At 35.5% G+C, this 17,040-nt stretch overlaps 1 protein-coding gene across 1 annotated transcript in view; it reads left to right on the top strand.

The window, feature by feature from the left end:
- ASCC3 (activating signal cointegrator 1 complex subunit 3) overlaps positions 1-17,040 on the top strand; it is a 270,899-nt gene that overhangs the window by 166,775 nt on the left and 87,084 nt on the right. Inside the window, exons 31-34 of the mRNA XM_083371881.1 lie at positions 4,125-4,262; positions 6,054-6,174; positions 7,136-7,268; positions 8,057-8,182. Coding sequence (XP_083228007.1) covers positions 4,125-4,262; positions 6,054-6,174; positions 7,136-7,268; positions 8,057-8,182 — 518 coding nt within the window. The remainder of the gene's footprint in view (positions 1-4,124; positions 4,263-6,053; positions 6,175-7,135; positions 7,269-8,056; positions 8,183-17,040) is intronic.

The raw sequence follows: 17,040 nt of genomic DNA, 5'->3' as shown, positions 1-17,040 counted from the left end.
TCTTCTTTCGTTTTTTTGTTTTTTTCTTTTAGTTTCTTTTTATACATATTCAATATTACTAAGGCTTGTTTATCCTATATAAGCTAGAGAGTGATGGATTTTAGAGTTTATAGTTGTTAGTATATGATTGTTTATGATTGCTTTTTACATATATACCTTGTATTTAGCTCTGGGAAGTCGGGGGGGAGGGGGGGAGGTAGGGGGGGAAGGAGGGAGGGGGAAGGGGGGATTTTTAAAGGAAAATTGTATTTTAAAACTTTTCAATAAAAAAAAAAACTTGATACCCTTCATACCAAGTTAGCACAGCCCATGGCACAGAATAATGGAAGTTGTAAACTGGAGGTCATGCACTGTTCACTTCTTTGTAAAGTCTTAACGCTGGGCTAGAATGTGCTTACGTTATTTCTTAAATTATATTTCTTTATTAGCAATATATTTATCTTTACTTTTTACCCTAGAGTTAAGAGTAAGTTGTATAAGTTGTTGTTGAACTTGCCTGGATAGTTTGTGTTCCTGGGAAACAGATTAGGTGGAAAAGATATAACATGCCTGAAAATTACTGTGTAATTTAGATTCAGTTCTAACACTATGCCCAGTATTAAGTCACAACACTTAGAGTGATGCATATCAGTATTTTTGTCCATAAATAATGTGGAAGAAGGATGGGAAGAATCTGTCTTTGCATTTTTAGCACTACTTTCTTTTGTAATATTGAATGATGTCGTGGGTTTTTTAAAAAAAATATACCTTAGCACAGGGACATTTTAAGATTGAACAACATCTGTGCCAGATGTTAAATGTGCGATTATACTTTGTTTTAAGACTTCATCACTTTCCTGATTCTTTGTACAACCCATCGTTCTTTACCGACCATTTTCAGACCACGGATAAGCATTATACAGTGGCATATGGTCTGAGTCTGAGGTGCTTTGAAAAGGCTACAGAGTACTAATAATGAGGATTCCCCGAAAATGGGAAAACCAGGACAGCAGAAAATGCTTTGAGAAAGTATGGGGTTTTAGCATCTTGAAACAATATATCACACTCAAAGGGACAAAATTGGACTGCGCAATCTGTTAGCTCATTCTTGTCCAATCTGGTCTCCTCCTTTCTTTTGGAGCCAGCAGTCTTGTCATCGGCTTGCTGAATTATACCCTGACTGGAATGAATTTCAGACACAGGGTAATGTATCTACTTAAATGGAATTCTGCTTTCTTCTTTTTTAAACAAAAGCTTTTTAGGTATATTTTTTAAAATATATTAATGCTATATCATTCCTAATTTTACACATATGTAATAAATAAAAGAAAAAAATTCTACTTCCAAGTTTGGCAACAATTTCCATAACCTTGTCATAAACTTTATTTATTCCTTTACTTCCTCTTTGCTACTTTAAAATTGTGCAAAGCGTATTACTGTCTGCTTTGAAAGGAATCTTAGGCTCAGATTTTAGAGATCACAATGTGAATGAATGTGCTTATAATTAAGTCAACTAACAACAACAGGTTTTTTTCCTCCTTGGTATCAACAAGTTACATTGATTTATTAGGAAAGATCTATTTTTTTATTTGTTTTATTAATATTAGAATCAGCCCTTTTCAACAGAGTTAAAAGAAATTTATTTGTCATGTGAAAATGTAGGTTTTCTTTGAGCTTAGAATAAATCTGGACATGTTTCAGGCAAATTACCCTTGGTCATAAAATTGATTCATTCTTTCAGAAGAAAACTACCATGTATGCATATGGATTTGTAGAAGATGGTATCTTGAGTAACATAAAAAATGCATTTATTACGTACTCCTATACATATCTTTACTTAAATACAAATCTTCTGTGTTCACTGAAATTTAGGATCATAACCAAAAGTCTGTTTGGTACTTTGAATAATAATTGTTAAACAAGAACTACCATAAACAGTAGCAGCCCCTTGTAGATTAATTAACTTATTCTTCTGCAGCAATCTAGAAACTGTTCTTTCGGTAACTTTACCACTTTTGCCTCAGTTAAGATTAATAAATAATATCTATTCAAAAAAACATCATCACACAGGAAATTTTCAGAAAATGTTTTCAGAATTCTGCAGTCATGGTATCAAGATAGTGTTGTAATTTTCACTGTGTTGCTTTACTGATTTCTGTGAAGATGAAAAAGGATCTGTTAGAAATAAGTAAAATCACCCATTATTGACATGACAGAATGGCAGGATATGTAGCAGAACTCCTGATGAAGGTGCTTTGGTTTTTACTGTGATAAATACATGGCATTGCGAACATAATCAACAGTACCTCAGGTCACAACACTAGTACAAGGCAGTGGACAGATTGGATCTTGAATGCCATCCCCAGCCTAGCAACTCTGAAATGTAAATCAAAGTCTGTGGGGTGGGAATGTTTTACGATGAAGCTTTGCTAATAAAATATACAGTTAATATTATAGAACCCGTGATCCAATATGAATAGGAAATAAGGTGATGTGAAATTCTTACATTATGGTCTGTACTTAAAAGAATAAGTGAGCAAATGCAGTGTCTGCACTTGAATTATTTAGTATTATTTGTTCCAAGGAGAGACCATATGCTTCAGTCACAGAACAGAACCTAGAGGATTCTTACGTTCTGTTTTTGTTCTTGATTGTTTGCTTCTGAAAATGAAGTCTGTTACTACACAATCCTATTAATTTTCTGTCTGAGTGACTGTGCTTCTCAGATTTGGATTACAACAGCATCCATCTTTTTTTTTGCTGTGGGAGGACTGATCTAGAGCTTTTTTAATACCATATAAACTTATTGGTAGCAGGATTACAACAAATAGTGTCCACTTTGTAATCATTATCAAATATTTTGTGACATTTGCTTTCTGTCTGGTTTTTTTTAAAAAAAAATAGTCTAAATTTAAGTAGCTTATAAAACTGTTCTTTGGAGTTTCTTGTATGCATGAAATTATTTTCTTTTATCAGCCAATGGGGGGACAGTTTCTTCATTATTGATAATCATACAGTAATATTGATGCCATAAACAAATTTATCTGCTGTTATTAATCTGCTACTAAGGTAAATTGTTTGGTTTAATATTTTAAAGAAAGCAATAATGCTTTCCAGTCTACAGGTTTCTGATATTATGCCATGTATTTTTATGTGTTGTTCAGTGTAAAAGCTTAAGAAAAACTCTCTCACACTGCTTGAGACAGTGTTTCTGAGATTTGCCAACTTTTCAGAAGCAGTTGCGTAGTGTGTGGAAGATTGCTTTCAAATAGGAATTCCAAAGTTTATTTATATTTGTCACATGTTGTGTCTTTGCAGTTGGTCCTGTAAGTATTTATTATCTGAAAATTGTTCTGACTTAAGTTGGATATTATTTTGTGTCCCTGGCTTCTTGATCTATAACATTTATTTTGTGCCAAGTTCTGTTATTTGACTGGTTTGTTAATCCTAAATAAACCAGCATGCCGGCCATCCAGAACAGGACAGAAAAACTGTGGAAGAGCCTTTTGTGAATTGTAAAATCCATGTATGTTTACTAAATGCATAATAGCATACAGGTAGTCCTTGCTTACTGACCATTTGTACAGCAAACCGTTCAAAGTTGTGATGGTGCTGAACAAGTGATACATATGACTGTTTCTGAAGAGTCGTGACTATTTCCGACCTTCCATACTGCACTCCACTTAACCCTTATTGGAACTAAGTTATACCAGCATCACATTTGCTATCCCTATATCTTGTCCTTATCCTGCTTCTGTTTCCTCTATTCCCAGTAATACCAGTCTTCTGATTTTTCTACTAGACTGGGTGACATTCAGGTGATAGTTGAAGAAGACTAAAACACTACTTTTAACACCAAGTATTATTAGTATGGTGTAAACCTCTCCCACTTACGGGCTGAGGATGATATGAAGATACTACTATAGGTGCATCATAAAAAAAAATGCCATGACAGATTTATGCCAAGGTTTAAGGGGCAAAAAAGCTTTTAAATAATTTAGCAGGGGAACTGTTGTTTTTTTCTTCATTTACAAAATGTTGTGAGTAGTACTTTGTTTTGGAAACCCTTTTTAATTAATATTCCTGCTATTGATGAAAAAGTTCTGAAAGTTTCTCAAGTTAATCTTTTGTCTTATGTATTACAGATGAATGTCATCATTGGAACAATACAAGAGTCTAATCTTAAACTGACCCTGGCTTTTGGAATAGGCATCCACCATGCTGGCCTTCACGAACGGGACAGAAAAACTGTGGAAGAGCTATTTGTGAATTGTAAAATCCAAGTATGTTTACTATAGGCATGATAGCATACAGGTAGTCCTTGCTTACTGACCATTTGTACAGCAACTGTTCAAAGTTGTGATGGTGCTGAACAAGTAATACATATGACTGCTCCTCAAAATTCCAGTTTTCTCACTACCCCTGCAGTCACAAGATCATAAGTCCTGTACTTGTCAACCTGCTGATACTTATGACAGTTGTGGTGCTCCACAGTCATGTGATCGCCATTTCCAACATTCCCCATCGGCTTCCCACAAACAAAGTCAACAAGGAAGGTTGCAAATTGTTCTAGTAAATCACCCCCGAGTCCCAGCACTTGTGTGACACTGTGCTCTCCTCCCCCCAGCTTCCCTGCTCTTGTGCCAATCTTCAGTCTCCTTCCCCTGGCCTCCCAATGCTTGGGCCAACCTGTGGACTCCTCATGCTTGCATGGCACTGTGCCCTGCTTTCCCTGTCATCCCTGTGTTCATGCAGCACCGTATCCTGCTTTCACCAGCCTCCAGGTGGTCTCCTTTCCCTGTTTCTCTTGCCTCCCTGTCTTTGCACAGCACCACAACCTTTTTCCCCTGGCTATTCTGCATCTCCATACTGGACATTCCACCTCTCGCTATGGGGGCGAATTATTACCCCCCGTAGATAGGGCTCGCAACTTGGGAGTCCTCCTAGATTCACGGCTCACCCTGGAAGACCACATAGGAGCTGTGACTAGGGGGGCTTTCGCCCAGGTTCGCCTGGTGCGCCAGTTGCGGCCCTATCTAAGCCGGGATGATCTATGCACGGTCACTCACGCGCTCGTGACCTCTCGACTAGACTACTGCAACGCTCTCTACATGGGGCTGCCCTTGAGGACCACCCGGAAGCTCCAACTGGCACAGAATGCAGCCGCGAGAGTTGTGTTGGGAGTTTCCCGATACTCCCATGTCACACCTCTGCTCCGTGAGCTGCATTGGTTGCCAGTTGTCTTCCGGGTGAGATTCAAGGTACTAGTTATGGTATTTAAAGCCCTACATGGCAGGGGTCCGGAGTACCTTAGGGAACACCTGCTGCCGGCGTCAACTTCCCTCCGCCCTGTGCGTTCCCACAGAGAGGGACTCCTCAGGGTGCCAACGGTCAGAGAATGTAGATTGGTGGCCCCCAGGGGGAGATCTTTCTCTGTGGGCGCCCCGGAGCTATGGAACCAGTTACCGGTTGAGCTCCGGACGGCGCCCGATCTTCGCTCCTTTCGCCGCGATCTGAAAACATACCTGTTCGAACAAGCCGGCCTGGCCTGAGGGGGGATTGGTGGGGTTTTTTATTATCATTTTATTGGGGTTTTATTAATGTATTTATTGTTTTTATTGACATGTATTTAATTACTTTTTAATTTTTGTAACTTTGTGTTTTATTCTTGCCCTGTACACCGCCCTGAGTCCTTCGGGAGAAGGGCGGTATAGAAATATTAATAAATTAAATTAAATTAAAATTAAATGGTGTGGTGCTGCACCCTACTTCCCCTACTATGTGCTTGCGCATAGCCGGTACTGGGCCTCCAGGGTCTCCCCACCAATCCCACGGTCTCTTTACCTGGGACTTCCACCATTTCCCTCTTAATGACCCACATATCTTGTGATGACATCAGCAAAAGGATTGTTGTCACTAAGCAATGCAGTAATGTAACATTTTACTTTACGATTGCATCACTCAACAACACAATCCCAATTGCTGTTGCAACCCAAAGATTACCTGTATGAGAGACATTTTATTAACTTTGAAAAGATAAGTTTTGTTTACATGGACAATCTTTTCTTTTTTAGGTTCTTATTGCCACAAGTACATTAGCCTGGGGTGTCAATTTTCCAGCACATTTAGTAATTGTTAAAGGAACAGAATTTTATGATGGCAAAACCAGGCGTTATGTGGATTATCCAATTACAGGTATAGTCACAAATTGAAAAAGACTGTATTACTCTTAAGAAAGATTAAATGAATCCTTGCTCCTGAAAATGAAAGAGAACTAAGGTAAATTACATATGCCACATGATTTGTTCAGATTTTTCAGTAGTAACAGTATCATAATTCTCTTAATTCTTTATTTTAAAGAAAATCAGAGAATTTACAAAAATGTATTATTTATCTTCACTTCTCACCCATTAAGCAATATAACGGGTTTGTTTTAAAAGTTAAAAATAATGCTTTCAATAGAATATAAGTAATATCATTAGAGTTGGAAATAGTAACTTTATCCCTGTGAATTACAAAGAGGAAATAGAGTGACATAGATATGTAAGTTATGTAGCTGATATGGTACAGAAGCTACAATCAGAATAATTCATTTATGTATATAAGGTTCCAAAGAATAACATACACAGTTTAAAAGATCTCAAATCATGCCTGGGATTTTATGTTTGTTTCCTTGTTCTATCTAGTACTTATCAGAGATGTGAAATTATAATGTCTAAAACTTCTTTCTATGGCATTTGAAATCTTGGAGACAATATTTCCAGTCCCCATTATTTTTTTACCTTTTATGAAACAAAATTTCACACTTAGCATGTGGGATTATGTTGTTGGATATTTCATATAAGCAGTTGAAGCTTATTTTAACTTCCTTTTTATAAATAACGAAATAATTTTTTAATGTTTTTTTTAAAAAATGGTTAAAGGTTTATATTTTTTCTAATATAAACAGCATTTTTCTAATATAACAGCATTTCTAAGCAGAATGCAACATTTAAAAAGGCATTATTTTATAAGCAAAATAAATGCAATACATGACTCTTAAGTAATATTGCTGTGTTTAAAAATACTACTTGGTGTTTCTGAAAATCCACTATCTCAAAAGAGTGAGTGTGAGAGAGAGAATCTGTCCTATGTTATTACTGTTTCACTTTTGTAGATGTTCTTCAGATGATGGGACGTGCTGGTCGACCTCAGTTTGATGATCAAGGCAAAGCAGTGATTCTGGTTCATGACATCAAGAAAGACTTTTATAAAAAATTCCTTTATGAGCCTTTTCCAGTAGAATCCAGGTATAAGAGGAACATATATTGTTTTAATATGAATCTATAATATTCCATTAGTAATTATATTTTCTATGCCTGCATACTGAACATTGACTGGCCAAAATCATAAAATCTTCGGGATCATTTTTCCCCTTCCAGATGGATTTCTTTCATAGATCTTCAACTTAAATGATCAAACTGTTACCAAATAAATCTATATCAAGTTTTAATTATATGTCTCCAGTGTGGGGTATATATGTATGTACGTATGTATTTTTCTAATGTATAGATAAATAATTATATCTGTAATGAAATCTGGGTATATTCTCTTTCTTTCTATGTGTGTTCATGCATAAATATATCAGGTCTTGTTTTTAGAAGTTAGAGAATCTTAATGGTAGATGGATGTCACAGTGTATATCAGAAGAACTAAAATAGTAAAATAGTAATATTATTTACAACCAACAGTGTTCTTTTAAAGTATCTATATTTTGATGGCTCAGCAGTTTTACAATGGGAATTAATTCTGTGGTTTTCTATTCATAGCTTCCAAATAAGAAAATAAAAAGAGTAACAATCTTCCTTCAAAATAATTTTGCATTTGTGCACTCAATTGTGCTAGAATAGCAGACTCCTAGTACAGAAATCTAAAATATCTAGTAGGTTAACTAATATCTGTAATCAGATTAAACTAAAGCCAGGTATTAAAACTGTTTATCTGCTAAATGCAATTTTGTGGATTTTTGTAACAACATTTCAAATATAAATTATCTCAAGAAAGATGGTATACTATTTGTTTGCTTATTTTTGTTCAGTTTACTGGAAGTTCTGTCTGATCACTTAAATGCTGAAATTGCAGCTGGAACTATAACTTCAAAGCAAGATGCAATGGATTATATCACCTGGACCTATTTTTTCCGCCGTCTTATTATGAATCCCAGGTAAGCTATTACATTCTTCGTCCCCCATCTGAAGTGCCAAATGAAAGACAAGAATTCATGCTATTTATCTGGTACGTGCAAAACACATTGTTCTTCCTATGAACCGTACTGTTCTGGGGACAGTTTTGCAGTTTCGAGATACAGATCCTCCAAACCAAAATCAGTTCACAGAGTTCTATTATGGAAACTAGCTTGTTTTGGGAGTGGTCTACCTCCAGATCCTTCAATCACTTCCAGTTCAGAGGATTTGTTTCTAGAAACCATTGAATCATGTTGGCAATAGCATGCCCTGCAAAAAAAATTCCAGGATTTTCCAACACATTTCTCATCAATCATCTCTACCAGGGATCTCCAAATTTGGCAACTTGGTAAAACCCATGGACTTCAATTCCCAGAATTCCTCAGTCATCATGGTGATGATTGATGAAGTGAACTCTTTAAGTTAGAATTAATATTGCTATGTATTTTTAGGTGAAATTCTATAGATGGTTAGAAAGAAAGCACATTATTGGTTAACCCCAACAATTACAGATCAATCCCACACACTTTGGTCCAATTTCCAATTTTGCTTCTCAATTAAGCTTTTAACTGGTGGGAGGCAAATAATCTCTTAAGTTTTAATTATTACAGTATAATTTTTATTTAGTCTCTTTAAAAATATTTTCAAAATTCAGAGAAAATTAATTTTCTCATCAGTTTTTCAAACTTGTATTGATTTCCTCCCCTTTCCCCCCCCAAAAAACATGCACATCATGTGACACAGGGCTACTTTTGATTGGGCAGAAGGGGAATGTTGCTTTTTTGAATTTTACTAATACTTGGCCATGTTTAATTACTAATTCTATATTTTTATTAAGCACTGAATTGACTCCATTTTTTGCAAAGCACTGAGTTTAAATTTCAGAATGAGTCGTGGTAATAGTATGGCGAGTTTTAAACTGCAGCTTCTAATGTTCAGTCAGTATGACATTCATTATGATATTCCAGCTTAAATATTTTGAGGATTGCAGTGCGGAATGAGAGTTAAGTACTCAGCCATATTGGCCACAATGTTGGGGAAGCAATTATCTGAAAAACCAGCACAACTGTATTACTGGTACAAACAGTTTGATCTGTAGAAAAAATGCATTTCAAGACAGTCAGTGCTATGAAGAGAGAATATAGTAGTGGTAATCTACTATTACAGCAATCTGTAATCCCAGACTCACCCTTTTTTAAGACTAGGAGCTGTCAAATTCCTGAAATACCCAACCTTCCCCACATATATAATTCACAATTTGTATCTATTTAAAAAAATATATGAATGCATCCATTGGCCACTAAATATTTCCTACCCCTTTATAACAAATAAGAGATTTGGCGCTACAAAAATAATTTATTACAGTATGACCTTGAGCATGCTCTGATACTTTTTACTTTTCTGATTTTTAACCAATAATTAAAACCATATTTGTTTGCAGAACAAAATATTAAACACTAGTACCAAGTACTAAAAAAATTCATTACAACACAGTATTTGCTAGGAAAAGAAGGTAATCTTGACTCAATGTCAAAGCACATAACATTATATACATATACATACACACACACACACACACACACACATATATATATATATGTATATGTGTGCCGCGTAACAGAGTGAGCGCCTGTTACTCGTCCCAGCTTCTGCCAACCTAGCAGTTCGAAAGCACGTAAAAATGCAAGTAGAAAAATAGGGACCACTACGGTGGGAAGGTAACAGCGTTCCGTGCGCCTTTGGCGTCTAGTCATGCCGGCCACATGACCACAGAGACGTCCTCGGACAAGCGCTGGCTCTTCGGCTTTGAAACGGAGATGAGCACCGGCCCCTAGAGTTGGAAACGACTAGCACGCATGTGCGGGGGAACCTTTACATACATACATACATACATACATACATACATACATACATATATCAGTTTATGCTGTCTTGATTTCAGTAGAATATAATGAATTCTTTCATTAAATATTCAGTTCCACTTTAGTACTTTTTAATTTTCCATATGGGACTTAATTGTTAGAACAAAGGCAAGGATAGTGTGTCTTTTGTTATAGAATTGCCAGTCTGTTGTTTAGAATCCCTAGGGCTGTGCACATTTTTCAAGTGATTCAGAAGAAGTAACGCAGCACCTCTTTGATGTTTATTATAGTAACTTGACTTATTTCAGCCTTCTGCACAAGCCTTTAAAAAAAAAGGATGCCACTAGTTTAAGGAATCTATTTGGTAGAATTAATATGATATTTAAAGCAGAAGACTTGCACGGGAACCTGGAAAGGGTTGGGCAACTCTAATGAAGAGAGTTGCTGCTTTTGTGTGATGTTCAAACATTTTTCCCCAAATCATTATCAAACTATGCACAAGCTTATCATTCTTGAGAATTGTCTGAAGGTGCAATTTATAGCCCACAGGAAATGAGCATAATGGCTTCTACTCTCTCTGAATTGGCAGCATCATTCTAATGAGCAGAAGCCAATTATGTGTTTTGTTAAATAGAAACAGTGCCCTAAACCTTTGGAACAGATCTTGAGGGTATACATCAAGTCTCAAGAGAAAGGAAAACAATCCCTGTTGAGCAGATGGATGTCTACCTATTGAATTTAAAATATGTCACAGAACTTATTATCTAAAAAGACTTCATATTTATAATTAGGGGGGATCAATGTTCAGTAAGGGACACAGTGGCTCAGTGGGTTGGGACGCTGAGCTTGTCGATCAGAAGGTCGGCAGTTTGGCGGGTCGAGTGAGCGCCTGTTACTCGTCCCAGCTTCTGCCAACCTAGCAGTTCAAAAGCACGTAAAAATGCAAGTAGAAAAATAGGGACCACTACGGTGGGAAGGTAACAGCGCTCCGTGCGCTTTTGGCGTCTAGTCATGCCGGCCACATGACCACCGAGACGTCCTCGGACAAGTGCTGGCTCTTTGGCTTTGAAACGGAGATGAGCACCGGCCCCTAGAGTTGGAAACGACTAGCACGCGTGTGCGGGGGAACCTTACCTTTACCTTTACAGTGTTCAGTCTTTCCGGCAATCAGTTCCTAGATAGTTTTCATCCATTGCTTTGCTTTTTTTCTATCTTGATTCAGACTTTCCAAAGATCTATTCCATCCTCTTATCCATTTAATATAGTATTTTCCAGTCTGAATCTCCTTCAGCTGGGTGGGCTTCAGCTCCCTGAATTCCTCAGCCAGCATGGCCATTAAGTAGTAAATATTTGTGTCTGTGTGTGTTTGTGCGTGCGCACATGCATATTTACATACACACTCATATGCATATACAGTACATATACACTGGTCTGCTTATGTTGCACAAGCTTCTATGTCTGTTTTGTCAAAAAATTCTTTTGTTTAATTCTTAGTCAAAACAGAACTGCTCGCTTCAATAGAAAGCCTTCCCAATTATAAGTATAATTAACCATTTATAGGACCCAGAATATAAAGTCTAGATATGAATCTTTCTTAGCAGTTGTACAGAGCCTATCAGGGATGTAAAAACATATATAAGTAGCGATTTTATCAGGCAGAGCAGTCCATAAGTCAGTTTAGGCATGCTTCAGAGTAATAATTCTCACACTAATGCTTTGCTGTCCAGCTTTTCCTGGCATACTAACCAGCTAGTTAGTTTCATTCTCTGCTATCTTATCATGCTATATTAAGGACCTATATGAATTTGACATAAAGGATAAAATGCTTGTTACAGTGAATATTCCATGCATATCTTGCTATGTTCATATGTAGTCATCTGGTGTGCAAGCCAATTTTCATGTAGTTTTAAATGTCACCAATTGCTAAAATCTAAGATGCAAATCTAAGTAACAAATGAGCTAAAACACTAGAAAGAGTGTTTGACAGAGTGAATAGATCCATTGCCACCATCCTAATTACGGAAGGAATGAGCTAGTAGAGACACAGACCCCATAATGTGTTTTAAGTATTCTCTCTCCCATCCCTTCTTTAACAGTTGAGCTCTAGATAAATAGCTGTCCTCTAGAATTAAACAATCATATGTGCTAGTAAATGGAATGTTAGGCATTCCTCTTCATTGTTCTCAGTCATTTGGATCTGGCAGAGTAACACCATGGCAAATGCCATTAATTTTAATGGGACTCAATTTCTTTATAAATGTACTTAAGATCACAGTATTGTCAACACTTCCTTTTTCCCTTTTTGCTAATGCTTCTTAATACTTGTTTTAAAAATGAAATTTATGTCAAGTTATAGAAAAAACAAAGACATTATATGCAGAGAACTTTTTTTAATGTGCGCCATTATCTGAACATGCCATAACTTACCCACCCCGCTTTCTTCCCAGAAGAATTTTTTGGCTGGAGCATAATACCCTCTGTGTAGTCACACACTAGTGTAGGAGAAGAAACCAGAGAAAACATCATGTATAATAATTATCTTTGGATGTAAAGAAAAGAGTCTTGTTTGGCAAGACTCCTCTCTAATTTCTTCAATTTAAGAAAGATGTAAAAAAAATGAAAAATGATAAGGCAGCAAATTCATTTGCAAACATTGATAGTGACAATTTAATACTAAACTTATTGTCAGAAAGATGTATTAATCTTTCTGTTTTTGTCCTTTCTATTTATTACTTCTGGGATTCAGCTAGAGCTCTCCTTTTAAAAAGGTAACCAAGCTAAAGTCCAATAGAAGTTTCCACTGGAATGGGAAAATATTTTTCCATGTTCCTTTTCCACTTCTGCCTAACATCTCTTATGGCTATTTGGATGGTCTCCCAATACTTCAGAGCCTCTTTGAGTGCAGCATAAGGAGCTGTACAGTTGTGCAGCATAATTGTTGTTTAAGTATCATTCTGTAGTTATATGAGATATTTTATGAAAGCAAAAATACAATAGGAAAGTACGGTAATTTTTACTATCATCTCTGGCCAAAATTCTACAAGTCAACAAATAATTAAAATAACTAAACAATTTCTGCTTCAAATAAAATAAGGACAGTTTTATATATAAACTTATATCTAAATCATTGAGGCCTTCAAAGCATGTCTGGTTTTCCAGACAACCTAACAAATTGTATTGGTCAGATAAAAGTAACTCTATAGTTAGTTTGGTTCCATTTTGATTACTAGTCAAAAAAAATGATAATAATGGCCATTCGATGTATTAATGGCAGAAATCTCTTTTCTCTTGTAAATGAAATAGCTCTCTGGGGAGTGCCAATTTCCTACCCATTGAGGCGTGTTGAACCACAACTCATGGATTAGATAGAGAAAAGACATTGGGTCATCTCCCCAGTGTTTCATCTGTCAGGGCTATCCTTATAGCATATTTTGTCCAAGCATCCTATCTCTGGCCTGAGGTTAAACTAATTTTTATCAATAGTGTCACCTAAACTGAATGATATTGAAAATGTTTAAATGAATAAAATGGGACACCATTTGTTAAGATAGCTGTTTACGTTGTTTATATGAAATTTCTAAGCTTCAAGAAATTTACAATAATAATGAACTAGGTTCTTGTGGGATTTTTTTTCTCCACAACATTCTTTGAATGGAAGCAGATTTTTTTAAAAAAAAAAATTCTGGAACCTGCTTTCATTATCTGTGTCATTGCTTCTACCATATAATCTGAACATTAAAAAGCATGGTGTTTTGTAACAAATGACTTACTGGCCTGACAGTTTTAGCAGCGCCATTTCAAGGCTGATGAAAAATTTCCCAGGGAAATTGTGGATCAGGTTTACATAAACTAAACAGGAAGCTATTGCCACCATCATCCACATTAAACCCAAAATGGTCTTTGTAACTTCATCTACATTTTATGTCTCTGCATGTCTCTGTTTCTCAGCTGATGAAATTCCAGCCTTGTTTATATAAGAAAAAATAGTTCTTTTTGTGTGTGCAAGTATGTGTGAAAGGGTTATTTTGGATAGTGCTGTTTTAGTGGTTTGTTTTTGTTGTCATCTGTTATTTCAGGGCCAGTCAGGGAAAAAAGGTAGCTGTTTTAGTGTTTTGATTATTTAAACCTTACACACTTAGTAAATTTTTATGGTACCTTGGAGTTTGTTATTGCATTGTTCCCCAATGGGCAACTAATGGAAGTTACCCTGTCTAGTCCATGTGCTAGATGCTGTTAGTATAAAACTGCCTTTGACTTTCACACCTCTCAGGGGACGAGTAATTGTTGTGTTCAAACAGCCTGTAATTGTGATCCCGCTGGCTTTCTCAGTACGCTTCTGGCTATTAGAATCATTAAACAACTCAGCACCTGTTAACAGCATTGTAAATATTCAACCTTGCTTGTGTGCAGGTTGAGCAGAATATAGGAGAAAGCTTACAGAGCCCAGCCTCATAAATTAAAGCTCCTGACAAGTCAATTATTGTGAAACTGGGTTTCACTGAGAAATAAATGAAATGGGGTGCTGACAAAAAAGGAGGGCTGTCTGTTTGCAGCAGAGGGGAAATAATGACTAGATGATTCAATGCAGGGACCATGAAACTGCATTGTTTTTATTCTTTATCTTCAATTAAATAGTTAGATAATACAGTTACCCAGAAAAGGGGGAGGGTGATATATAGCGTAGCTTTATGCAGCTTTGAACATATGAACATTTAAAGTGCACAAAAGTGATAATAGTAGGGTGGATAATCTTTCTAGCTAGATTCCTGTTTGACAGGATCGAAGTTTGTTTTTTTAAAACAAAACAAAACAAAACCTGTGTTAACTTGGAAATCTAGCGCATGTTTATGCAAAAGTAAGCCCTACTGAGTATAAATGGTATAACTCATAGGTTTGTTTAGTGTCATGGTCAAAGAATTAAATCTAGCTTTTACTCTTCACCCTCACACTTGCCCAACTCTATTCTAAAGAGTCCCTCTAAATTGGCAGAGTAGACCTGGGGAAAAATTCTACTTATTTGCCTATGTTATAGTGTTTGAATAAAACCTTGGAAAAGTTTGATTCAGTTGGATTTCCTCCTGGCACTTTAATTTTTTCTCTTCAAGTTGGGAAACTAGAAGATTTGTCCAAGGATTTCTATGTACTCATCAGTCTGTTTAATTCTATTTAAAAGAATGTTATTCTATTACATGGTTCATTATTTGTTTTGTAGCCTTGCAGTTTTCAGATGAGGATGGTATGATATATTGCTCCACTATAATGTTCATAATTTTAGTTGTATATGTACTGAATTAGTCAAATGCAATTGAATATTATGATATAAATTTATCTTCCATTGCAATTAACACCTCTCCCTGACACTGTTGAAATTTAAATGAAGTATTAGCAGAAATTAATCTCAAAATTACATGGGCGTATATATAAGGAGAATGTTATTTTTTGTATAGAGGATCAAATCATAATATGTTCAAAGATTACTACTTAATCTATAGAGTACAAAGTATTCAGTGTATAGTGTTTCAGTCTTGATAGCAAATTTATTTCAATCAGTTGCCTTGAATTTAATGGATTTAATTTCTGAAAAATCATAAATAGAATTGTATTGCAAACATAGATTTGTTTAAAAGCATGTGTACAAATATTATGATGAGTGTAGATAATACTTGTATTAATGTCCCATAAATGTACAATATTGACAGCATCTGCTCATAAAATTTTCTTTAAAGCACAAAGGTGCCCCAGAAGTAATCACTCCAGTTGGCATAACAGTTTGATTCATGAATTGCTTTAAGCCATAATCTAGTCGGTTTGATTTTGGTTTAGCACATTGAACAATCCAGATTTATAATGTGATTTACAAACAATGAGTTATGAACAAGCACATTGTGTGAATTTAGGAGATTTATTTTAATTTAATGAACCACAGTTTAGCATAGCATCTGTATTCAGTTATAATCTGAGAAGAAATATAAGGAAAACAATTGATAATAGTCTGAAAGGAAAGAATCCTGTAATATTCCATTTGGTGTATGAAGTAGAATTTCATCTTTGGAGCATAACAGTTATTTTTAAAAATTTCTCATGTGAACCAGCTAAACTCAATTTTAGCTAGCCTTGTATATCACTGAATATTTAATGTTCATTGAAATGTAACACAAAATTAAGTAATTAAGATCTTTATAATGTTTAATTTCTCATTGCATCATGACTTCCTAAAATGATAAGTTAGAATAAAATGTATGTTCTGTTTTGTAGCTTCAGTTAAAATATAGTGTGTCATTTTAATGGTTGTCCAAAATGTATATATCAGCAATTTTTAGAGTAATTTCCAGAATAATAATCACTAAAGTATGACTACACTGTCACAAGGCTATCATGATTACACGATTCATTACTGTTCATGTGGCTATAGTTATGAATGCCATTCAGTTTTAAGCAACATCCTTGTGATTCATGATTAAAAACACAGTCTGTCTCCTTATATGTAAATGGATTGTTTCCCTGAAAAAACTAAATATGTTCTTACAGTTATCTTGAACAAAAGTAAAAAATCCATCCCTTTCCTTGGCCATAGCCTCAGTCTCCCAAAGGAAACGATCTAACAATGCTAAATGCTAGAATTGTTCAACTGCAGTTTTTTTAGTAGATGTTATTTTCAAGATGCAAGACTATTTTATCATCCTACATCAAGAATTTTATCAAGACTTTTTTTGGGGAGGGGGAGATAAAATATATAACAGTAAGATAAAATGGCAGAAGTTGTAAGCTTCTGAGGAAAGTGAATGACAACAAATTCACAGAAGTGGGGAAACACGGTAGAAATATGAAATGCATCAGCCATAGTAGTTTAGTGCATAATAATATATAGAGATATTTATATGAAAGTATTAAGGTAGTGTGTGAAATCTGGGAGCCAAGCATTTATAAAAGATCTTTCATATGTAAAATTTGTTTCCAAACTACATATTGATATATCA

This window comes from Vipera ursinii (genome assembly GCF_947247035.1).
Source record: "Vipera ursinii genome assembly, chromosome: 1".
Classification (NCBI taxonomy): domain Eukaryota; kingdom Metazoa; phylum Chordata; class Lepidosauria; order Squamata; family Viperidae; genus Vipera; species Vipera ursinii.
The sequence above is the reverse complement of the archived record's forward strand: the minus strand, read 5'-3'. Positions and strand labels throughout refer to the sequence as shown.